This window comes from Arvicola amphibius, chromosome X, assembly GCF_903992535.2.
Source record: "Arvicola amphibius chromosome X, mArvAmp1.2, whole genome shotgun sequence".
In the NCBI taxonomy this organism is placed as follows: domain Eukaryota; kingdom Metazoa; phylum Chordata; class Mammalia; order Rodentia; family Cricetidae; genus Arvicola; species Arvicola amphibius.
Genome location: NC_052065.1, coordinates 107,235,468 through 107,262,003, shown reverse-complemented (window position 1 = coordinate 107,262,003; position 26,536 = coordinate 107,235,468). Strand labels below are relative to the sequence as shown.

Here is a 26,536-nt window from a genome sequence, read left to right as displayed (position 1 = left end):
CTAAGACAAAAATAGTCACTCATAAAGTAGAATGCAAAAGTACACTCAGGAGCCACCTAGGCTTGAAGAAATGACTGCTGTGCTTACCAAATCTTGGGGGTGAATCTAAACCAGAAAAGAACCTGCTCTGTCTCAAGAGAAAGCAAATGAGATTGAGTCATGCTTCTGGACTTGCCAATACCAATTCATCCCTTCTGCTCCCTTCCCCTTTCAGGTCTTCCTGTTCTGTTCTCTGCTTCCCCTTCCTTTGTTCTCCCAATTGTAATGTTCTATATAAAAATTCAAATGCTCAAAGCCGCATGTTGTGATCTTCTTAGCAGATGGCATGTAAACACAGAGGTCACTGGGTTGGAGCCTAGTTTTGTAAGCAAGGGAGGTAGGCTTGGGGGTGTGGGGGAGCTGCCACTGGTCCCAAATGCCAGGAAACACAGCCACCTCCCCTGGGTATACAGTCTCTCTGGTAGCTCCAGATTCAGTTTCTTCTTAGAACAGAGATAAAATACAGAAAAATGCCAAGAGACAGAAGAATGGGGATTTGTCTGAAATCTAAACTCTTATCATGTTGTTAAGGGCAACAAGCATTAGCCAACTTAATGTAGACTACTTTAGCTACTCATTCCTCTTCCTGCAAAATGCTTCCCTATGTCTCTCTGCATCTCCATCTCTTTCCTCCTTCCTGCCTGAAATTTATAACAAAAGTTCAGCTACCTAGTTAATTTTATACAAGATGAGTTGGTAGAATTATATCTTCTCTCCCAAACTTCTCAGTGCTTTCTCTAAAATAGGGCTACATGGTAGATTTATACACAGGTGTTCCTTGATTTGATGAGGTTATATCATAGGTTGAAAATACCATAACTTGAGAATGTGTTTAGTTGCCTAAGCTACTGAATTTCATAGCTGAGCAACATAGGACACTGCAAAGCATTGTCAGTGACTCTGGCAGCTACATGACTGAGTAGGAGCAACTCAGTCTGTCTTTGCACACTATCCCTACCCAGGGTCACACCACTAGCCACAAAATATATCCAAACTTAAAATATAGTTAGTTTGTACAGTGCATAACAGTTTCTCACAATTCAAAAGCAAAAAAAAATGTTAACTTGGACCATCATCAGGTAGAAACTGGCTATATTTAGACTGTAGTCCCTCGGTCATTTACAAACAAACTTGCTTGTAAATGGAAAATGTTAGTAAGAGAAACTAGAAACCAGTTATTAGCTCCTTTGCCAATAGGGTTTTCCCTTTTTTCTGGCCACAGTATCATCCATAATATATTTTACTGATGTTTTAATGTTAGCTCTTTTCTTCTCTTCCTCTCTTTCTTTCCAAATCCCATGCCTCCACCTACACTATATGGAACATTCAGCTCTTTAGATATCAACGCATGATTTCTTCAGAGCTCACCTTTGGGTGAGCAGAACCAAGTCTATTTACTTAGCAAAGTCTACCTTTTCCTGAAGAACCGGAGATTGTAAACAGCAATTTATTGTATATGTTAAGTATTGAGTAGAGTCAGTTACTCCACCAGTTCTTATTCTTTCTCCCCTTTTGCTTGCTTTATAGCTTTTATCCATTTTCTTCTTATGTCAAAGATCAAATGCTTCAGGACATCTGTTTTTAAAAGAGAGCTTCTTAACTACTTATAAAGATGAACCCATTTATCCGTAAATCTTCATAGCCCAATAGAGTACAACAAAAATAAATTACTTAAAAGTGAAATAATCAAATGCAGACACATCAAATATAACTCTAATATTTTAGTATCATGTTCAGTAAACATAAGCCAAGTCAAGCAACTACAAAGATTGATGGTAATTACTGTTTCCTCTCTCCTATCATCTGGCTGGCAGCATTCAACAGTAAATGAACCAGCTCCAGTCAACATACGTTTGGAATAGTAGTGCCCTAAAAGTATACACAGTCTCTTTTTATTTTTATTTCATTTTTAGTGTATAGGAGTTGGGTAGGAAGAACACACATATGGAGGCCAGAGGACAACTTGAGGGAGTTGGTTCTCTCCTCCTCCTACGTGGGTTCCAGGTATTGAATTTGCATCATCAGGCTGGATGAGAAGAATCTAACACTGAGGCAACTCTCCAGTTCCTAAGATTGTGTGTGTGCCCCAAATTGCATTCACCCCACTACAAAGAAGACAGAACATCATGTCCTCAAGAAACTTAGAATTAAATTGATGAGAACAGTCATGGCTAGCTGTGTTATCTGGTCTGGAGCGAGACAAAGAATGAAGAGAAGGCACAATGTAAGAAAAGTACTGCATGTACTGTAGGCAGAAAATTTTGCAGAACTGTGACGTCAAAGAGATGCTCTAAAGGATGAGAAAGGTCCGTTTACCTGACAAATCAGGAAAAAAATACATCTAAACCGAACATTGCATGCCAAGATTCGAATCACCATGTTTTCCCTGAATTGTCAAAATGCAATTTTATCCCGACCAAAGCAAGGCTTCTCTAGGCAGGTTAAAGAGCAGTGGAAAGTCACTGATACGTTTCATGCCGGGGAGGGGCATGACCTGGTTTATGCCTTGAAAGTCATCGGAGACAAGTGGATGAATTTTACAATAAATAAATCACACCTCAGTAAAGCTGTTAACAATAAAATAAACGATATCAGAGGCTATTTCCACACCAGTAGCAGTTATAAAGTCACAGGCACTTTTTTCTCCTTATAAATAGCTCCAAGTAGAACTGAAGTCCCATTGGGGTGGTGACCAAGCATGTTATAGCTCACCATTCTAACCACTTAGAAGACTTCAGAGTATATTTGGTGATTGAGTTAGAGGATAAAGCAGCTAGTAAACAATTCAAGTAACCTGTAATCAAGTGCTAATTGGAATGGTGCAATCTTTCACTCTTTGAATTAACCCCACACCCACCCTGCTGGAGGATGAATCTGCTCTCCAGAAAAAGACTTGTGTCTTTCATTAGGAACCTGGTAACTTAAGCCACCACAATTACTTTGCACTTCTGTGTTGAAGCATCATGCAGATGACCAATTCAAATAGCACTAAAGACAGAGCCAGCCTTCATGCAAATGACAAGACAGAGTGTTCGTTTCCCTGGCAGCCTTCCAAGCCCACATTCTATGGCTTTTCTTCTCCCTCCAGCAGGATACTTTCCATTTCTCACCCATGATCGACCATCAACTTAGTAAAAGTCACCTAACTTACCTTGTGCTTGTTTTCCTCAAAGTACAAGATGCACCGTAAGGACAATTCTATATGCAATAAATCCTTGTATAATATATTGAAAACAAATACTCTAAAAGTAAGCCCCAAATGAGTTATTTCCATGTCTGAGCTATCTACAATACCTGAAGGAAAATGATTTGCTTACATGTAAATCAATGGACATTGGATAATACCAAAGTCATCTGAAACTTTTGAAGTTTGAGTCATCAAATTAGGGACAGACTGTGTTGAATGCCAACTGTTCAAACACCAAATTTGTAAATAATGGGCCTAGACAATTAACCAAGGACTGTTTACAGGACCTAGAATAAACTTTTAAGCACAAAGTCATGACTCTCACAGCTGAACTCAGATAAGAGCAAAAATGCTCTGGATTAGAAAGATGCAGTGTGCTTGCTAGACAGGTAACATCGTTGATGAAATCTAGCATAACTTTCAAATCTAAATGAATATCTTCATTGCAGAGACAAATAGACAGATGCACTGATATTTAATACCTAGAAAATTTTAACTCACCCTAAATATGAGCAGGAGGATTCCTCTCTCTCTCTCTCTCTCTCTCTCTATATATATATATATATATATATATATATATATATATATATATATATATATATATATATATTCCCTCATAGCTTTAGCTTCTAATCATTTCCCTGTGCAAAGTTCACTAAGACAACCAAAAGAAAAGATACCACTGTGGCAATTAAGCAAGTAGCACTGATTTTGATGTTTAGTATAAGCCCACAGAAGTAATTGAGTATCTAATCATGAGTTGTAATTGTTAAAATCCCCATGAAATAATAAAATGGGCTTAACAGAAATTCCACTTAGTACAACGGGGACCTTGGGATCTTGAAGTAACTTAGCAATGACATTGTAGAGTACGTGTACAAATGTACTTATTGTACAGAAGGGAATGTGATAATAAGGAAGACAAAAGTCCACAAACAGTCATCAAAATGTACACCAGCCCAAGAAATCATTAGAGAAAGAGCAAAGGAAAGACAAAGGTAAAAGGAACACAGTGTTTGGTAGAGGATACAGCAAAACCTGATCTAGAGCTTTCTTAATCATTTTGTCACTAATTAAAAATGCTAATGAAGATGTAGAAAAAGGATAATTCTTATACATGGTTAGTGGGAATATAAAATTAGCATGGTCATTTTGGTGTGTGATAGAAAATTTCCTCAAAAAAATCTCTAAAAATAAAACTACCATGTACCCCATAACTGCCCCTTCTGGGTGTCCGGATGCTCCTTTACGTAGCGCTAAATCAAAACTGCATCTCAATCAAAGGCATGGCAGCGGGAAGGACGTTATAACCCCTGATTCAGGTTGATTGTGAGTTCAAAGCCATCATGGGCAACAGAGAAAGACTTTGAGGGGGAGAGAAGAGGTACAAAGACAGAGAGAAACGGGGACAGGGAGGAAAAGCACTTTCACATGCCTACCTCACTGAGCACTATAGCTTGGCTCCACAGTCCACTGAAGGTTCTGCTTGTTGACTCTTAATGTAGTACCTAAGTGGGAATCACGGCTCGCTGCAGCTCCGCAGCATCCTAACAGTATCATACTGCATACTGCTAGCCCATTTGTTCATATAATTGCACACAAACTGAATTCTTGTCTGTAAACTCGGTTGAAGTAGTGCTTTGCTGAGGCTTTGGGAGGAAGCAGGCCACCATCTGCAAAATGCACTAGAGAGTGTCTGTTTTTGCCTGAAGCTCTAGCTGAGGATTTTTGAAAGGAATCGAAACTTATTCTCAGATGATAGGGACAGATGGAGAGCTCCAAATTGGGCAGATCTCCCTTCAACCAGCTACTGTCCCTTGCTTTCTTCTTTGCCTCATTTCTCTTTACCCTTTTATTAATTTACCTTTTTCAGCTGTCTGGTAGCCATTTTTATCATGTAATATGTTTTACACAAGTTTGTAGAGATATTTGACATTTGTGTTGGTTTGAGTAATAATAGCTACCATGGGTTCATGTTTAAATGCTTAGTCATCGGGGAATGGAAGTATTTTAAAAAGATTAAGAGCTGTATGTAGCCTTAGAAGAAGTGTGTTTCCAAAGTCCATGTCAAGTCCTGCCTTTCTCTTGGTCTACATATTAGGATGAAACTCTTAGTTACTTCGCCAGCACCATATCTGTCTGCTGTCATGTTCTCTGCCATGATGATAACAGACTAAACTTCTGAAACTACAAGCAAACCCGCAGTTAAATACTTTCTCTTATGTGAGTTTCCTTGCTCATGGTGTCTCTTCCGAGCAATAGTAACCCAAGCTAAGATATTTATATACAAACTTGAAATTGGTGTGTTGGCAACTCCACAAGAAAAATCCAGTTAAACATTATAATAAAGGAGATGCCTTAAACACGGTGAAATTTTAAGTGAGTAGGATCAAGCAGTCAGTAAACTCTTCCTCGGAGACATGAGCCTTAACTTCTGTTACTAACTTTAACCTGTATGTTCCTTTACATACTTTAGGTGCTCAGTGGATATTTACACGGTGTCATTGCTTTCTGAGGTTTAAGTGAGACTTGAACTCAGTATTCTCACGTGTTCTCAAGTGTCCAGCTCACAAAATAAAATCTACAACTGAAGAAAAAGTGAAATGTCTTGAAAAGTTTTGATGATAGGAGGCATAGGAAGATCAAGGACCTGCAGCATCTTCCACCATACAAAAGCAGTCAGACCCCTTTGGACATACCCCCATTCTTTACTACAATCTTGGGATGTAGTGTGGTTATTAGTGCCATATCATTGTCCTTAATGAAGTTGTTAGGAGACACCTATCTCTGTTTCCCACACTGTGGATTGTGTTTACTCGTTTAAGCTACAGAATGCAGCAACATATACCAGAAATGACAGTATGTTTTGAATCGTGTTGGAAGGCAAGCAGTCAGCACCACCCTCTCACCTTCTTTTATTCTATCCATGGCCTTCATATACTGGTGTCTCCTGTTTTGCTGCTGATTATTGCTATCACTTATGTTACATTATTTTTATAGAAATTTCAGTGGGACTGGGAAAATAGTCCCACTTCTTTTTTTTTTTTTTTTTTTTTTTTTGGTTTTTCGAGACAGGGTTTCTCTGCAGCTTTAGAGCCTGTCCTGGAACTAGCTCTTGTAGACCAGGCTGGTCTCGAACTCACAGAGATCCGCCTGCCTCTGCCTCCCGAGTGCTGGGATTAAAGGCGTGCGCCACCACCGCCCGGCATCCCACTTCTTTAGACGATCAGGAGAAATCAAACTCGGGACAGATCTGTGAGCAAGCAAATTAGTGACTCCAGCTGATTTGATCAAAAGACAAGTGCAGCAAGACCCAGTCAGCTGCAGCACATATAGAAAGTGATTCTGCTTTGATTATTCTACTCCTTAGAATAAACCTTGCCTTAAAAAAAATCCTTATAGTATGAATATAAATTGTTATGACCTCTTTGCCAAAGTTGCCCATCTAAGTTTTCTGCACCTACAGGTTGTATTTGTGCAGGCCACCCATAAAATCTAGCAGACAGATGGAAAGGTACCCAGATTTGGGCCATGTTCGAAAAGAAACAGAAAACCCAGCAATAATTGCCCAGTTCCTAGCCTTACTTACCGTTACCTCCTGACACTCTTGTCTCTGCCAATAACCTTCACACACCTAGTTTCGCATTTCACCTTCCAGGTGTGGTGTGGAGGTTTCTGCTGTATTATTTTATTTATGGCCTTTTCAGTCAACTCAGCACATATTCCCTCCCTCTTCTGGGCCTATATGTGGTCATCTCAAGAACTGAAACTTATCCAGAGTGTGTGGAAATGCCCTGACATGGAATATAATGAGTGTGAGGAGAAAGGTTTTGAACCATGTCCGATGACCTGGGGTGGACCTCGCGTCCGCCGGGTCCTCCCCAGCAGCCAACACTGTTGTCTAACCCTCCTTTGTCCTTTTCAGTATCCCCCACTTTCGCTTTTCCTTCTGCTTCCCGTGGAATCAGTGCAAGTTTTTGTTCTATTTCTTTTTAAAGAAAACACACTGGTCCCAGTAAATTTTAGCCAAATATTCTTGTCAGCACAAGAAGAGAACCTCTTTTTACACTACCTATGGATATTCAAAAGACCTGAACATGTTGTCAAAAGAGGCAAAGCAGGAAGGAAACTTCTTCATACCTGCCTTTAACTAAAACATTAATCCCCAATATTCCCCCCTTGTGACAACCACCCACGTCTTCCTCTTCCTATACCTTAGATATTTGTCAGTAAGCTCCCTTATATTAATGTCTATGTACAAGTTCTTCAAAGAATATATTTCTGTATCTATAGACTGTATTTACACATATCAAAATGTAATCTAGAGATAGGATCAGAAGCACAGTACAGTTTGAACCACGTAGAAGGGAAACTCATCTTTCCCTTGGTCTTTCCATTCACTCTCTTCCCATGTAGATAATTTTGGGTCACCTCTTTTAGCATGTCTTCTTTGCTAAAGTTCTCCAGACAATGAAGTCTCTTTGTTACTTGGGATTTTTAACTGCAAATATCAGCAATTCATTCTAGTATTATGTAAAAAAAAAGATGTTAAAAATAAACATCTTTGAGTATGTGTTAAAATGGTAACTAGTAAGCCATAAACAGACCACCTTTGTCTCTTAAATATCAATTATAAGTTCACTATTTTTCATTGATATTTTCCATTTTTATTTGCCTATTTTTTTCATATGGAATTTGCTATCATCTCTATGAAATTAGTATCTTACCAAAGATTTAGGAGGGAGTCCCTTTCAATATACTTACCTTTTACTATGAGGTCTGGCTGACAAGTTCAAGCAGTGAAATCCCTTTAAATGATGAAATAACAGCAAACTGTGAGCTACGACCATCCAACGCCTGTCTCCACATCAGACTATTTCTCCTAACTTCCCTGATCCTGCCACTGTGTCCTGCCTCTAACACTCATCCATTGTCCTACTCACATATTCTTGTTGCTATCTGGGCTCCTGCCTTTCATTACTGTCCTTATATTGCTTTTAAAGATTAGCACCAAGCTTACAGCCCAATGGCAGTGAATGTCTTACATGATGAAAATTATGTAATAAAATAATACAGAAATAGATATTTCCCTGACTATGTTGAATGTTGTTCACTGAGTTTCAGAAGCTGGACATCTCTGATGGAGGAGTGTCTATGTGTTACTTTCATTATTAATAAAGATATTGCCTTGGCCCTTTAAGAGACAGAAAATTAGGTAGACAGAGTAGACAGAACAGAATTGTGGGAACAAGGAAGCAGAGTTGGGGAGACACTTCAGGCATTCGCCATAGTGAGTCTCCATGCTTCTCCTCTCCAAGATGGACACAGATTAAGATCTCTCCTGGTAAGCCACACCTCCCGTGGTGCTACACAGATTACTAAATATAGGTTAAAGGAAGATGTGAGAATTAGCCAATAAGAGGCTAAAACTATGGGCCAGGCAGTGTTTTAAAAGAATACAGTTTCCGTGTAATTATTTCCGGGTGTAAAGCTAGCTGGCCGCCGGGTGGCAGGACGCAGCCCCACCGCTTCCTTCTACACATCTCGTGCCCTTAACTGAGATCCTCAATTCTAAAAGAAGTAGAGTCTGTCTTTTCCTCCACTGTCTCATGATTGTTAGATGATTCATAGTCATCTCTCTTCTATCAAAGTCATTGGTAAATACGTGGTGAAATCAGGCCTGATTCAGTCCTCAGAGACGACAGTATCACACAATATAAGCTAGCAGTGTGTAAAGGAAAGCAGGGACTGCTCTGCTAAATTGAATCCGAATGAAGTCAGTCCAGGATCTAGCTGAATCCTGCAATTTGTTCAGCACCTCTGTCCGAGCCTCTCTTGTTCAGCCACTGACACACCTCCCTTTATTTTCTCTTCCCTGTCCAAGAAGTCAATGTTGATTTTCACACTTGCAGAAATTTTAGAAATGTATGGTCTCATTATTCTCAACTTACTACCAACTCTTAAATATAAACTCGGTAAGAACTTTAGACAAGTTACAGTGCTGATAAAGTAGATGAACTGTGGATCAGGACTCAGCCATCCCCTCCCCTTATCCAGAATGTGTAGCCCGAAACGTCATGTTTTAAGTGACTTTCATCTTTTTTTTTCTTTTTATCATCCAAAGTTTTGAAGGTTTCTTCTATAGTGTTATGTTTATACACTCTTTAGATAGACTTGGCCTCAAAATCATCCTCAAAGTCTCTGGCAAACAAGCAAGAAGTGAATTTTGAATAGTTATAAACAATCACAATACCCAGTGTCTTAATCAGATGGGTGGACAAAGTGAGTTAGTTGCCAGTCGACTTCCTTTCTCCAACTTCATTATCTTACCATGACCCTCCCTGCAAGCCTCATTTGATTCCACTTTTCGTTCATTCTATGTGTTTGAGGGTATCCTGTTCTGTTTAGTGTCTTTAATCTGATCTCAGGAATACACGACTTCAGTACATCACTATAAAGAGCTGTGTGTGTCCAACTCAATGACTAATATCTAAGCACAAACTATGACAATGCATAGTGTCTTAAAATTTGGAAGATATGAGTCTAGTGGTGTTGCCTTTAAATCTGTACTTGTTTCTGCTCCTCTGTATTCTGCTCAGGCTTTAGTCTACCTACTGTATGCCTGATAGTCAGATTTGTTATCATAGTTATTTAACTAACTGTGGGTAGTTTGGGGCCTCAATTTATAACTTTGTCAACTATTGTTGTACACAACAACAGACTCTAGTAAGTTATAGAAAACTAGAAAATGAAACAGGTCTTCTAAAAGTAGAACAAATATAGAAGGCAGAGCAGGAGTCACCAAAACCTTCTTTTGTGGCTGTCCCTTCCTCCACCACCCTTCTATTGAAACTTTTTGTCATCCATGTGTTCATTGATTAGTTGATGTATCTTTTGAGAGAGATTTTAAGAGCCTTATCCCAATTTGCCCATTGTGAAGAGTGTAGTTCACCTACCTAAAGAAGAAATCTAACAAAAGCACTTACCCTTTACCCATAATAGCATGCAAATAGGCAATTAGCCTTCTTGTGCAGTATCTGATACTGCCCAATATGCTTTCACTTGGTAAAATTAAAACTATTAATTAAGATAATATTCTCTGTTTTCTATTTTTCTTTATTTGGGGAGTAGAAAGTTGAGTAATTGACTTTCATAGTAATGATAGCCTCTGCTAGGTTTTATACACAAGCTTGTTTCTCTAGTGACTTTAGTGCAGGGGTTAGCAAATTGGAGGAAATAATGCCTTAGTATCTCTCATGAAAGGTTCCTTTAGGATAAAACTCATCATAACAACTTAATATTATCTTTAAAATGCCTCGTGGTTATTAGAAAGGAGGAGTGATTCTTAATATGCAAACCAAACTAATTGGCTCCTTCTCCAATCTCCTTAAATTCATATCTCACAAGAAATGGAAGATGATGGGGATACTAATTTCTGAGACAGTGCCTCACTAAAATATTTTCTAGGACCATTTTCAGAGTCATTTTAAAGAACTCTGAAATTAAGAAAGTAAAGTCAGGGTTGGTGATTGAGGAGAGACACATGGGGCATTTCTGAGTACTGGTTATATTTGGGGCTCAGCACTTAAAGATATGCACATACCTCTTTGTGATTATCACACTTCAAAGAATATGTTTGAAAATGCAAAGAGAAAATAAAAGAATTTATAATATGGGTAATACAGATATACACATTTATCAAAACACATCGAATGTACTTTTATGATTTGTATGTTTCATTAAATATAAATTTTATCTCAAAAGGTAAAAAGGAGGCTGGAAAGAAGACATGCACATGTGGGCACATCTACTTGTATATACACAAGGACACACCTACATGAACACATACTTATACCACAAATACAAAATGGAAGGGATAAAAATAAATATAAAAACATGAAATTCATGGCTCAGAGGTTAAGAGCACTGACTGCTCTTCCAGAGGTCCTGAGTTCAATTCCCAGCAACCACATGGTGGCTCACAGCCATCTGTAATGGTGCCCTCTTCTGGCCAGCAAGCATAGACAGACAGAACACTGTATACATAATAAATAATAAATCTTTAAAAACAAACATGAAATTCTAGCTATTGGCATATGTATTAAATCTTTGGGGGTAAAGGATACCAATAGCTGCACTTAATATTTATTTTGTTTGAAATATATTCCAAAAATGGAATTGATTTGTGGGTAAGAGAATATAAGTAGTAAAAATGAATATTGACTATAAGGGTCACTGCAATATTACTTTCAAAATTTCTATATATTTGAAATTTCCTACACAAAAAATCTTAGAAGTGAGGTTGGGCTAGAAGACTGCTCAGTTAGAAAAAGTTCTACATAAGGATCTGAATTCAAGTCCCTAAAACTCAAGTACAAAAGGTGAACATGGTGGTTCATGCATGTTATCCAAGTGTGGGAACAGGGGAACTGAAAACGACAGGAGAATCCCTGGAGCTAATTGGCAGCCAACCCAGCTAATCAATGAGCTCCAGGTTTAGGGAGGAAAACAGTGGACAGTAATTTAGGAAAAGAGTCACCACTGACCACTGGTCTCCTCACATATGTGCACCCATATGTTACATGTACATTCATAGACTTAAACACATAAACACATGAACACATGCGCACACACAAATCGGAAGGTAATCTGAAGTTAAAATTTTTATTTTTCTAAAAGAATTTCATACTTGAGTACTGTATTTACCTCATTTCTACCTTCTCCCTCTCCTTCCTTTTCTCATTTAACTACCTCTTAAAATCAATATATTCTCCAAATTTTGGTCTCTTGATTTTTATAAGCAGTGAAACTGCCATAAGCACATCCCAAAATTTTCCCAACTGAAAAATAAATACACTTCCTTTACTAATTTATTTTTCTTGTTTTCTTTTTTAATGCAAGAGCAATAAGGTACATTATCTCTAAATGTAAATTCTTGTAATAGCCATGTTGGAGGAAAACTCAGAATTAGCCAACTCCTGTATTTGAAATACAAAGGAAATTCCCAGCTGCTAGTACCTTTTGCCTTCTTACAGTCACAGAAGTCTGCTGCCTATAAGCACGTTTTTTTGTTCTTTTGCTGAAAATAGTTTTTTTCCATACACTATATTCTTCTTATGGTTTCCTTCCCCCCCAACTCCTCCGAGATTTCCTCCATCTCACTCCCACTGATAAATATAGAAAGCTAGTATCCATTCATTAATGATTCTAACACATGAGCAACAAAGCACAGGAGACTCGTCTCCAATAGAGGTAGCAGCAGTTCCTGGATAAGGTATCCCAGAAGACAGCAATACCCAATGGAGTTGGAAGTGCCCATGTGGAAAGGCTTAGGTGTGAACCCTGGGGAAAGTACTTTGAAGAACTTAGGTGACAAAGACACCAGATGGTAACCAGAGCAAGCTATGGAGCAAATGGTGGATGCTATACAGATGTCAAGACTCATTTATGGATTCATGTGAGACGCACCCTGGGGTTTATGTCATCATATACAAGCAAGCTGTCAGCTTCACTCACTGGTATTTCTGTGAATCACAAATGTCTAAATATTCATCACAAGAATCTGAAACACTCTGCCATATTCGGCATGTTAAGGTGAAGAAAGAGGTTTTTATAGTACTTCTTAATGGTCAAATGTCTTCAGCATTCTCTAGTCATATGGCATTAAATATAACTATGTAGGAAGACTGAAAATACAGGTAAGTGAAACAAAATATTCGCTTGAAAGCAGAGCCTGTGTTGGTTTGTGTGGTACTTAAAGTCACAGACAGGAAAATGGAAGTGTGCACCATTTCTTCACTGTGCCAATAGCTTCAAAGATATGGTGTCTTACAAATTTGTTTCACATCAAAGGCCTTGCTTACTGCTAATAAGTAATCTTAGGAAAGGAATCCTTCCTTCTATCCTTAGTCTCCAACAGATAATGTAAGCAGAAACGTTTGTCTCTCACAGTCATGATCACTCTCACTGTCTTTTCAGGGTTTTACTGACATTTTACTGGAAAGAGTCATGCATGGGGGAGCCAACATTACAGGTTTCCAGATTGTCAACAATGAAAACCCAATGGTTCAGCAGTTCATACAGCGCTGGGTGAGACTGGATGAAAGGGAATTTCCCGAAGCCAAGAATGTACCACTGAAGGTAATGCTCCATGACACATAGACCACGAAGGCCAGCTTTCCAGGGCTTTTCAATATGGACTTTATATACTTAGAACCATCCTGTGAGCAACTGATCTTACTTCAGAAGTATTCAAAGATGCTTAAAAAGACAGCAGCACATGATTCTATTGTATAGCACCACCCCAACTTTAAAATATATATATATAGATAGAAAATAAGATCTTGTAAAAATCTGCTGTTAGAAAATAAATTAACTTTAATTTTTGAATGGAATATCATTTCTAATATTTTCATAGAAATTTACACTATTGCAAGAAACTGAATCAGGCAAAGGGTGGAGACAGTGCAAATAGGTAAAGAAGATTGAAAGTCTGAAACAGAAAATTGGATTTTACATTATTTATGTGATTGCTCCATGATAATAAGTTCCATGAATCTCAGAACACCCAAGTGAATTAGTCTCTAATATAGAATATGTATTACCTATATGTGTGGCAATATAGAACAGAAATAGTTGCCTGTCTACAAAAGTGTCTTTAAAAATACTTAGATTACCTAAGCTGCTTGTTTTCCTGAAAATCTAGATAAGAATATTAATAGTAGAAAGTTATAGTTAGAGTGCATATTTTCCTATGTGTTCCCTATGGTTAAAGATCCTATTATTTACTCACATGTTTAAAACAGATAAATTATGGGAAATTATTCCTGTACACAAAGGGTCTTGCTAATAGACAGATAAACAGACAGACAGACAGATACTTTAATTAGTGTTCTGAGGGAATGAGCGTATACCAATTCAAGTATGGAAATAACTTTTAGTTCTTCTTTGCTGCTATAGTGAATATGAGTACTATGTCCACAATGTAAGATGAAGAATCAAGTACTGTCAACGTCTTCACTTTATAGAGGGAAACTGAGGAAGTTCTTTCTCATACTTTCAAGTTCTGCTTCTCCGCAACAATAATAGGGCAGAGAAGAACAGTAGAGGACATAGATGAAAGAAGCGATGCACTCCGTACTACTATAAATGGGTCACATCAGAACCTACTACAAGTAAAAATTCTAAACAATTGAAATTCTCTAGAAAATTCATGAGCTAAACATAATTATACAATTCAATAAAGTCACTTACTAGTTGGAAGCTAACTGCATGGTTGTAGTACAGACTATATGTGCCAGAATTTTCCAGGGCAGTTCCATTTTAAATCATTCTGCCTTTTGGTCAGACCAGGTGTCCTAATTTGTCTCAGGGAATATGGTCACATTCCCAATGAGGAATGTTTTATAATCAAATCTCTTAATGTACTAAACTTGTATGATTCCTCCTGCTTTATTTAGGTGAGCTTATTAAAGCTTATATTTCCATGAAACTGCCTAACCACGCTGTTTTGGGATGTTTTGATTTAGCAGCTATAGAAGACAAAGATACATTTATTCATTATTTTAAGGGTTCTCAACAATTTTCAAAACACGGTGTTAGATGTAAGAAAATGAACAAGGATTAGAGATAGAAAGAGAGATACTACAGAGTAGATTATTTCTGCTCTGAAGATATATAACTTATAGAAAAGATAATGAGAACCATCTCAGGTACCCATTAATAATGAGTGTGTGTAATGCAAAGTACTAGTGTTTACTACAAAGAAATGCTTAGTCTTATTTAAAAAAATCCTAGAAGTGGTTTAAGAAAGTATTGAGCCTTGTACTGAATCTATTGAAGATCCCCCTTTAATATTTGATGCAGAATATATAGAGTTGGGGAAAATCATTGAGAAATTAAAATCTAGATGCTATTTAATCTATATTTTATAAACATTTCATTTTATGGCTTATTTTAGATGGAGAGGGCAATCTCATGCATGGGTAAATAGAAACAGTAAAGCACAAAATTAAGCAGTTCTTTTAGCATAGCTTTAGAATAACTGCATTAAGATTGGTGACTATTTATGCCGTTGGCTAGAAAAAAATTATCATGGTTGGCTTTAGGTAGTGCTAGGATGGGCAAACACAAAGATTTTTCTTCATGAAAGAAAATATGCTCCTATTGTACTCATACTTGATGACTTGCTCCTGAATGAGAAAAGTAAATTGATAGTTGTAGTGACAACAATGTATTCGCTCCCAATTGTATTTTGGACAGACTTTTCTATAGTAAGAAGTCCTTGTAGGACATTTTGTTACATTTTAAAAAGTCAATAAGATTCCATATTCTACAAATATTCATCACCCTTGCAGAACAGAGGCCAGCTTATTTTAATCATGTTTTTGTTGATTTGTTTAATAGAAAGGCAGCCACCATTTCAAACTACAGATAATCAAATCCCTTGTGTTAAGTGACTAGCCTCATCCCTCGTAGAACATATCACTGTGCACAAGAAAGAGAAAGTACGTATTCTTGCCAGAAAGAGGTAGCATCATGAAGCATTGCCTACAAATTGTTGACGTTATCAGATTTAAAACTCAATAACAATTGTAATTTTCTACAATTGAAAAGCATCTTTGGTTTTTGCTACCCCCTGGGAAACAAAAACTGATTTATTGCTGGCCAGAGGTCCTAGCTTGCTGCAAACATGGTCCAGACAGAAATGATTAATGTTTCCTTCCAAATTAATTTCAAGCTGTCTAACTTAGCTATTTCCATTTTCCCCCTAAGTAAACAACAGATCTGAATTTTCTATTACAAACTGCAATAACTCAGCCTTGCTTTAGGATATGCTGTTTCTGCTCTAATCTATACATGCCAACCCTTAACATCACATGCATTTCTTCCTTATAAAGAACCCAGCCTTTTATAGTCACTCACTCAATATGAAACAGTATTGAGAACGAGAAAGAGATTTCCGTGAGCCATTTGATCTCAATAATCCTAACATGTGTACACATGAGGTAAGAAGCATCATTGTCGAATGCATCAAAGCCAGGCTTGCCCGGAGAGAATTTCCAACTCAAATAATTAGGAGATCTTTGTAAAGCAAGTATAGAGGTAGATAAAAATCATAAGGAACAAGGCAAGATTGGAGGGTGTCATTTGTCATGTTATCTTGTTTTTCGTGTGTCTGTTTTAGTATACATCTGCATTGACACACGATGCAATATTGGTCATAGCCGAAGCCTTCCGATACCTGAGGAGGCAGCGAGTGGATGTATCCCGCAGAGGCAGTGCTGGAGACTGCTTAGCGAATCCTGCTGTGCCCTGGAGTCAAGGAATTGATATTGAGAGAGCTCTGAAAATGGTAAAGACAATTGTTTGTTGGAGTGGATGGGTCTTTATAAAGACACACACACACACACACACACACACACACACACATGAGACCTCAGTTCTGAAAGAGAGTATACTAAAAGGAGCAGCATCTCAGGCTGTACAAAAAAGATATTTGTGGATGGTCACTACAATCTAGAATCCCACCGAAAGTTCTACAAGGAAGTTTGAAAAAAAAATAGAGCAAATTTAGGGTCAATAAATTTTTGGTTTTATGCCGCACTGCAAATGGTAAATGAAACTTGGTACCCTCTAAAATTATAGATTAAATGACTAAGCAGGTTCAAAATAGCATATCTTCTACAAATGTCACATTTGTAGGGAGACTCTCTCTTAGGGAGTATAAGATATTCCTAACTTCAAGATAAGCATTCCAAAGGACAGCAGCATTCTTAGGCTCATCAGACAAATTATGAGCTGGATGGACTGTGGAAGCGAGCCAGTGTGATAGTATTTCTGTTGTCAAAAAGAACACTTGTACTATTCTGCATGGTAGAATGCAGGAACATGAATCATTTCTAGGCCTACTTAAGAGGCTTTTGCCCAGTGCCGCAAAGAAAAAGCCTAAAGAAAAGTACAAGGAATCAATGGATAGACCATCAAATAGGTCACTTGTTTTTAGCATTTACTGGGTAGGAGATCATTTAAGGCTTCAAGCAGCGTCCTTTGAACAGATTCCATTATTTACACTAGGAGCAACATCACCCATTCATTGCAGCTTTCCAAGCAAGAGCTCTTTCCTGAATATTTTATTTTATGCCTGCCACATGTGCCTGCATGCATTAAAATGAGCCTTCAAGAGTACAAGAATCTCTTCTTTCCAACTAATTATCTTGATGTTTGGGACATCCAAATGAACAAAGAAATAGGCCATCGTAAGATAATTCGGTGCACAACCCAGCAGTGAAGAATTGGGAACAGCCTCATAACGTACATCGTTTTGTGTAGTTGGCTCGCTTACTGCTGCCTTAAATTTGCCAAGTTGGACACATTCAATCAAAAGAGTTTAGTAGCCCCTGTGTCTTTCTCCAAGAAAGAGATATGAGTCATTCTCCTATCATGCAGACTCTTACGTTGTTATGTCAATTCCCTAACAAATGCCCGTTTTATGGAAGTAGCACCGCATGATTTTGAAGAGCAGTTAATTAAATTCAACCTTACTAGCAGTTACAAGATTTGTATTGTCAGGTGTAACATAATGATGAGTGAATCAAAAGGAGTTTTCATCAACAAAACCTCGTGGGGCAGGAGCCCGCATTTCTAGTTGATTGGCCATTCATAATGTAAACCACCACCTTCCCCAAAGAGAAAGGGGACACCAGAATATAAAATAAGAAACTTGGCTACTAAATAATTAGACCAACTATCCTGTCGCACAGAAAAGTTTCTGCATGTGTAACTCACTGGTCAGTTCAAGCGATAAGACAAAAAAGCCACTTGCCTTTCCAGGCCTTAACAGTCACTCACCTCATCACAGGGATCCTTCAACTCTTTGTACAAACAACATGTTTTACTGCTCCAAAAAACATCTGAAAAGCAATGGCCTTTTCCAAAAGAGTATGGGCCCTTAGTAATACTGTTCTAGTCAGACTTAAAATAAATTGATCTAAAATACTAAATGCATTATTACGTCTTTTAAAAATCCCCCTTTACTTGACTTCATTAAAAGTGAGATTATATGATGTTCAAACATCTTTTCTATGACTAACACGTAGTTTCTCCATAAACCATTTTTCCCTCTAGAAACAAAATCCCTATTTTTAGATAGAAGCATGTTTGGGGCGTGGTGAAATGAATATATAACCATGCCATCCATTCTGCATTTAGTAAGCCCCTATGTATCAGGTTCTATATTAGCATGCACATAGAAGATAAGCTAAGGCAATCTCGTATTTGAATTGCATTGCATTCTGTGTCGAAAACATAGAAAATGGATATTTCTTATCTTCAGATGCTCCCAATCTAGTATGGGAATCAGAAAACTATGGATGGTTAAAATTATGGGTAAATCACATGCAAGGGATTCTAGATGAGATGGTAGGAATCTGTCACTGACATTTGATACCAGACCACATCCCTAAAAATAGACTTCACTTAGAGTGGTAGTCCAATTCTATTCCTGTTCACCAAAGACTTGAATCATGGTTCTAGCATCTCTAGGATACCGAGTGACTGTCCAGTCCGTAAGTCAAGTTCAGATAAGCTGGGTCTTTTGCAATGTGTAATTCTTAATGAGACTTGCAGACCTGAGTATGTAAAACAATGAAGAATTTCTTAATAAGTCCTATGCAATTGTCTCTGCTCTGTCTGACATCATAATATGCACCAGTTCCATCCTACTAGATAAGTCATTTGTCCATCAACTAAGGTCCATTTCTTTACCTAGAACTGTCTTTTCACGTGGTCTGCAAGCTTAGTGCTTAGGTTTCTTTGGTTCAATGGACAAGCTGCCATATCAGAGTAGTTCCATAGCCTCCTACTGGTACTAAGAAATCCCCTTCTTTTAACCAATGTTATCAAATTTCTCCTTGGCAGTAGAACCCCATTACTGTTCCTGACTTGTTTGCCAGCTCCTATTTTCTAGAAATGAAGAAAAGGGTATTTTACCAGTTCATCTTAAGAAAACAAAAGAGTTTATTTTTCTTTGAAGTCTCTGACTCTTACTTAGAAAGTAAATAAGCCAGATAGATTGACAGGCAGACAGACCATCTTTATTGGATATCTCTGAACTATAGAGCGGATCAGGAAATTTGTCAGTAGATGTGGCCTCTTATATTCATAAGACTAGGCCCAGAACCTGAAACCACTATAGCATATGTGGACTCTGAATTTGGCATCTCAATTCAGAAATGCAGCTCTAGCATTTCTTTCTTATTATCTAGAATTCTACATTCCTGATCCCTTAAAGCCAACAAATTTTATCAGTCTTTGAATTATCTCTCCACGGCATTCATGTTCTCTGCTACCTTAGCATATAGTTTAAATGAGGGGAAAGGGCTGCCTTTCTCACTGTCGAAGTCCATAAATGGGCAACCCTCTTGAAAAATAGCTAAATTCATTTTGGTTAGTAATTAATACAGCTTGGAGTTGGCAAGAAGACTCCATGGGTTAAGGTGTTTGGTGCACAAACCTGATGACCTGAGTTCAATGCCAAGATCCCATTGGAAAAGGAAAGAATCAACTCCTAAAAAATGTCCTCTGACCTACACACACTGTAAAACATGAGTGCCTGTGTTCATACATTCAAATCATACACACAGAATAATTAATAAATAAAATTAAATGTCAATATATCTAGACCACACTGTGATATTCACTACATGCCCAACATTACTTAGATGTCATTTAATCATCTAAATAGTTCTGTGAGATAGGTACTTCTGGGATTTTCCATTTTACAGAACAAGACCACTGAGTCAAGTTCTGGAAACTAAATTATTTTCAAATATTGGAAATATGTATACATAATAATGGCCCCCCAAAAATTAAAATGCAGAATGCATTAAAGTATTCAGCCTAAAGTATACTCTTAAGAAGGGAATACTAGAAAAGAAAAGTCTTTGAAACAGTGGTTATAGATGTCTCGTTGCATTAGACAGGTAACCACTTCTTTTGCCTTCTCAAAGCATCATAACGTAGAGGCAGAGAAAAACATATTGCTCAGAAAATAAAGATCCATGAAAACATGATCTGCCACATGGAATTCAATGACCTAAAATGAAAATCCTCAAAGATTTCATCCTAGATCCCTAGCGGCAACAATGCAAAAGATAGTGCCACTCTTTGCCACTTTCCTTTATTACCAGGTGCAAGTCCAAGGAATGACTGGAAACATCCAATTTGATACTTATGGACGTAGGACAAATTATACCATTGATGTGTATGAAATGAAAGTCTCAGGCTCTCGAAAAGTAAGTAACCAAAAGAGACAATAAGAAAAATGTCTCTCCAAAGGTGAGAGCATTCTCACACAAGAAGATATAGTGGAAATTCTACTCCATGTACTGGCTTTGTGGGAACCTAGTCTGTTTGGATCCTTACCTTCCTAGACCTGGATGGAGGGGGGAGGACCTTGGACTTCCCACAGGGCAGGGAACCCTGACTGCTCTTTGGACTGGAGAGGGAGGGAGAGGGGTAATGGGGGGAGGGGGAGGGAAATGGGAGGAGGGGAGGTGGTGAAAATTTCTAATAATAATAATAGAAAAAAAATAAGAAAGAAAAGTCCCACTTGGTGTTTTTGTCTTTCCATTTGCCTTTCCATCTGCCGAGGAGCAAAGATAAGATACATAGAGTTTTGGAATCAGAATGACCCAACAATTTTTAAAGGAGGATGACCTTCTGAGACTAGTCGCATAAAACTTAACAGTTTTCTAAACAAAAGGAAGGAATCACCAACTTCATAGCAGAATCTTCCCAAGTACATATGCTTCTTAGCAAATAAAAATGAAAAATAGGTCTTTTTCCGTTTTGCCAATCCACCACCAAAATTCTTGGGACAAAATTCCTTTCTCCATAGCTGAATTTTATATGGCCAGTTGGCTTCTACCTTATTAACAGTTGAGTTAGACATAAAGAGGATTTCATAGCACTATAATAAACTCTTAAACTATAAACTAACTTGTGTTACATCTACAGGCAACTAACTGGCTTTCTACTCCTATACAGCAGCATGCTGCAGTTCCAAACATTTTTCTGCTATAGAGATCTAATGGCAAAAAAAATTGATTACACAGTGAGTTTAAGTATTTTGCAGGATGTCAGTAAGGATGAGGTGAGGAAAGGAATCCTCAAGATAAAGGAACAATAAGCACTCCTCTATGAATATCCTTTTTGTCCTAAGGGCAGTAACAGATAGAAACAGAGTTCAATCCTTGTAAATCTCAAACTCCTTGAAGTTCACTTAGTATTTCTTGAGAGAAAAATAGTCACCTGGGTCAAATGTTCTTTCTAGGCTGGTTACTGGAATGAGTATGAAAGGTTTGTGCCCTTCTCAGATCAGCAAATCAGCAATGATAGTGCATCCTCAGAGAACCGGACAATTGTCGTGACTACCATTCTGGTAAGTGTGGACATACAAGAAGTAAACTTTCTCAACATCATCCTAAAAGTATTATTCAGTTCTAAGTACTCTGAACAGGTCTAAACATATTATTCAGCCAGCGTTGTGTTCATGCATGCAACAGTTTTAACACAACAGCTGTTCAGGAGCCCTCAAACCCCTCTCCAAGATGAACAAAATGTTGCAATCCACAACGGAATTTTACTCATCCATAATGAAATATTAAATTGTAGAATTTCCGGGAAAGTTTGCAGAACTGGAAAATATTATAGGTATTAGTATGATTGAGGCTCAGAAAACCAGATACTACATGCTCTCTCTCATATGCAGATGTTATTTTCCAACTGTTAAGTATGGGTATTTAGATGGGAGTAAGCATGAGTAAAGGCCAAGAAACTAGATGGCGGGTCCATGAGAGCAGAAAGATGTTAAGGGACAGGTGTAAGGGAAACTAAGCACATGTAATATCAACATGGGAGGGAAAATACTACAGCCAAAGGGCACAGAAGGAATGAAAGCAGGTGTAGAGGCAATAAAAAAAGAGATGGAGAATTGGCCACAACTAAGTACGTATTTAGGTTCCATCAGAAAATTGAGAGGAAGGAAGGGAGAGAGAAATGGTGGGATGACTCAGTGGGTAAAGTTGCTTGCCACAAATCCTGATGATGTGAGACTGATGTCAAGAACCTATAAGGTGAAGGATAGAACCAACTCCGGCAAGTTGTCCCTCTGACCTCTACACAAATACCATGATATGTGCTCATTTGCTATATACACAAATAAAGAACGAGAGAGAAAAGATAGAATAGATGGATGAATGTGTGAATAAGGAACACTTTTACAGTGTCCTCTTCCAATTTTTCCCCAAAAGAAGACATAAAATCTAAGTCTTCATTGTAGAGAGTTGTCATTGTGTGAAAGAAAATCAGTTAGGATTCTAATGTGGAACCTAACTCTCCTATGTATATCTGTGCAAGTTACATTTTTATCTAATCCTCAGGATCTTATCTTTGCTATTTGTAGGATGGAAATAAATAATAATCATCTCCCACCTATGTCTTAGGACCACTTCAAGGCACAATTAGCCACACATTCTACAAAATTCAACACACTACAGACATTTGAGGGAGTAGTGTCAGTTTTAAAATAGTCTTCCTAAAGCTACTTTTAAGGGAAGTACATAACTCAGTTTAAAAGAAGTATGATATTTAAACAGTATGTATCAATTACTCTCCTTCACCTTATCCTAAGAACTGTATATAGCCCTGAAGATGGAAAAAAGACTGAACCAAACACTCCAGCTTCACAAGAATTAGTGTTTCTCTATGGCCTGCCAGAAGCCTACCTTCTCCCTAATGCATCCTTAGAAATGGAAGGCAGTTAGTTTGTCTCTATGTACTAAAGGAGATAGCACTTCCAATTCAACTAAATCAAAAAACTTTGCTGCTGAAAACTAGTCCCACTTTCAAACTTTAGAAAAAAAGACTTAAATGCTTCCCTACTTCATTAAATTATCTGATAAGGACTCCAAGGAATACACGGTTCTATGAATAGCTGAATAAGTCAAAAATTTAAAAAATCATATCCATACACTAAGCCTCAATAGCAACAGAGGGGAAAATGTATTCCTCTTACAATTACTGTCTCTTAGGGAAAAATGGATAGGAGTAATCTTTTGTTCTTTTTTTCTGGTCCCAAAGGAATCACCATACGTAATGTATAAAAAGAATCATGAGCAACTAGAAGGAAATGAGCGCTATGAAGGCTATTGTGTTGATTTAGCCTATGAAATAGCCAAACATGTAAGGATCAAATACAAATTATCCATTGTCGGTGATGGGAAATATGGCGCACGAGATCCAGAGACTAAAATATGGAATGGCATGGTTGGGGAACTTGTCTACGGAGTAAGTATTTTTGGTTCCACTGTTACTTATTTCTGTGCTTTTCAGTTAACAAGAAAATGAGCGATTTAATGTTCAAGCTTAAGATTTATCAGACTTCAGAATTTATGAATCTGTAAAACGCAAGTAGTTTTTCATGAAAGGTAGACTATTGATACCATCCTTTGAGTGACAGGGCTATTTTATGAGAAGGAAAATAGAATTGAGGGAAATTACTCAGCCACCAAATAGAATTAAGTGAAATTAAGCACAGCCTGCCCTCTCCTTAGAGTCTACTCCTTCTATATTTCACTGATTCGGGTGTCAGAAGCACCCACCTTTGTAGTTGCCTTTAGTGTCGCCATCGTTCCTCATCTTTTCTGGTTCATATCTAATGAACCAGAATGCACTATGAATTCTACTAAGTCTCTCAAATCTAACTGCACTCTTCATGCCAACCAACAACATTACCACCTTAATTAAGATTTTTACCATTTAACTGTACCCCTATATCTTGTTTCACACTAGCAAATCAGATCTACATTGCTGTAATTCCTCACTTTCAAAACCAGGATAAAACTTTAAGAAGGCTACAGTGCTATCTTCACAGCTCCTTGGTGACTTAGTTCTAAATGGTTTTGCTCTCAGGAAGCATCAGATCTTAGGAAAACCAATGAGGCATGTGAGGATAAGTACAACTGACCAGCAGAATTACCTATTGGGTAAACCAGTCTCTAATAAACTAACCAAAGTGCAGATCAGGACGGGAAATATTTGGTTCTAATAAACAAGAATCATGTGCAATGATTAGTATCCATCCAGGCAACAGATACTGAGAAGACAAATGAATTGGGGTGGGGGATTGCTGAGAAGTGATAGCTGGTAAGAAGTAAACATCCATGTATCTATTGGACTGAAGATCAGGAAAATGATTCCAGAGGTAGCCAGCACAAAATAGGGTGTTGCTCTTCAATCAGAAGAGACTACCGGGGTCACTCAATGTGGTTTTTAGAATAAGCCTTTGGAAACCAGCATAAAGGAAGAAGCTTATTTCTAAAAATAAGGACACAGAATGGGAACTAAGGCTTAAAATGAGGCTGGGCCCCAGGTATCAAAACTGGGACACTCTCCTCTTGCCAGACAAACAGTACAGTAACTTGAACCCCCACCTCCATCTGTGGGGCTGGAGCCAGTCACCACCTGTCTTAGGTCAAGGTTGGCCCAGGGAACTGGGGCAGGACTGAGTTGCAGATGAAACACAAGTCAGTCCAGAGATGAGAAAGAGGTTTTCTACTTCCAGAGAGGGGCAGACAACCCAATTGATTTCTGAGGACCTTGAGTCTCTCTCAACCATTATAACATAGTACTAGTCTCTCCCTTTCCGAGTGACAGTGGGTTTTTTTTTTTTTTGCTTGTCCCTTATTTCTACAATGCTCAAAGGGTATTGGCATGCCTACAATTCTTTCTACACTTAATATATCATCTTACATGTAGGGAAGTCTCACTTTTTGTTCTAGTGAATCAAGACCCGTATACAATAATGGTTGACAAAGGTTCATTAATCTGAGCTCATGGTGGGAAAAATAAGGTAATATTTGTGTTATTCTTAGCCAACACTTATAGAGTATTCACTGCCTGATACCTACTGTGCTAAGTACTTTACAAACATTATGTACCTTAATCCTCACAACATGCATTTGAAGAAGTTCCATTAGTAACCTCATTCTACATGTGAGAATATTTAAGCTAAGAATTAAAGTCACATTCCAGAGACCAAATACCCTGCAGGACCTGTCTTAGTTGTTCAGGCTGCTATAAGAAAGCATATTAGACTTGTAAACAACAGATAGTGATTTTTCACCATTCTGGAGGCTGGGACATGGATAATCAAAGATTCCATTGTCTAGTAATGATGAACTTTCTGACTCATAAATTGTAGCTGCTTGTTGCATCTTCACATTAGGGAAAGGGCAATGGGTCTCTGTAGCCTCTTATTCTAGATATCCTATTCAAGGTAATCCTATTCATGAAGACTGTGTTTCATGGACTAACTACTTCCTAAGTACCTCATTTTTCAGCAACACTACCTAATGGATTTGAATTTCAACATATAAAGAGGGACACCAACACTCTGAACATATCAAGAACACAGTGCTTTTAATCAGCTCACTATACTATTCCATAGCTAAAGTGTTGTCTCAGATCCATTGCATCTGGAATGAGAGTTGAACCTTATTGTAAAAGGCATTTGATTCCTTAGCCATTATGGAGAGAAGTTATTGAGGCTTTATAGTAGCATGACCAAAAAAATTGGGGGGGGGGTGTCAATATCTACTGCTCCAGTCATCTGATGTGATGTAGTCCATAAGGCCACAGCCCATCAAATTGAAATGGTCAGAGCTCTCTAGTGTCTCCAAAGAAACATGGCATGGTCTGGAAATAGACCAGTGCCTTCCTAGCATTCAGCAAGACATGATAATGTAGGATAAGAGATTTCCCGACATTGTTTAGATCAAGTGCAGTTCTCTTGTGGTGTTTTGCTTTCTCCCCTGGGATGTCCTCTCTGCTGCATGGTTTAATCTCTACACATCCCTTTTTCTTTCCATTTCATCTATTTGTAAGTGAGGGAATTCGAGAAGTACAGAGTTCTTGGTTTAGTAATTCAGACCTCATCTCCTCAATTTTGAAAAGGTGAATTTCTGGAACAGCCTTTCTCTCATTCCCCTGCTGCTCTGGGGAAGAGCTTTCCTTTCTACCAGAGAGGGCTCTTAAAGGAACATCCTCTCCCCTCTCCTGACCCAGAAGAAGTCTCTGATGTTTTCTGAGCTGAATAATACAAAGTGATTCTGGAGAACTGACAGCAAACCAATCCACTGAAGTGTACTGTCAAACTCCACTTTCCTCTAAGACCTAGGAATATAGAAACTAGGCTTTCCTGTCATGCATGGAGGAAAAGCTTGCTGTCAGATAAATCATAATCTAAAT

The 26,536-nt window shown here is 38.0% G+C and overlaps 1 protein-coding gene across 2 annotated transcripts in view; it reads left to right on the top strand.

Annotated features, from left to right (window-relative positions):
* Gria3 (glutamate ionotropic receptor AMPA type subunit 3) overlaps window positions 1-26,536 on the top strand; it is a 263,616-nt gene that overhangs the window by 173,986 nt on the left and 63,094 nt on the right. For both annotated transcript variants that reach the window (XM_038316290.1, XM_038316291.1), the window contains exons 6-10: window positions 13,205-13,366; window positions 16,413-16,580; window positions 20,416-20,520; window positions 21,561-21,668; window positions 23,369-23,575. In XM_038316290.1, coding sequence (XP_038172218.1) covers window positions 13,205-13,366; window positions 16,413-16,580; window positions 20,416-20,520; window positions 21,561-21,668; window positions 23,369-23,575 — 750 coding nt within the window. The remainder of the gene's footprint in view (window positions 1-13,204; window positions 13,367-16,412; window positions 16,581-20,415; window positions 20,521-21,560; window positions 21,669-23,368; window positions 23,576-26,536) is intronic.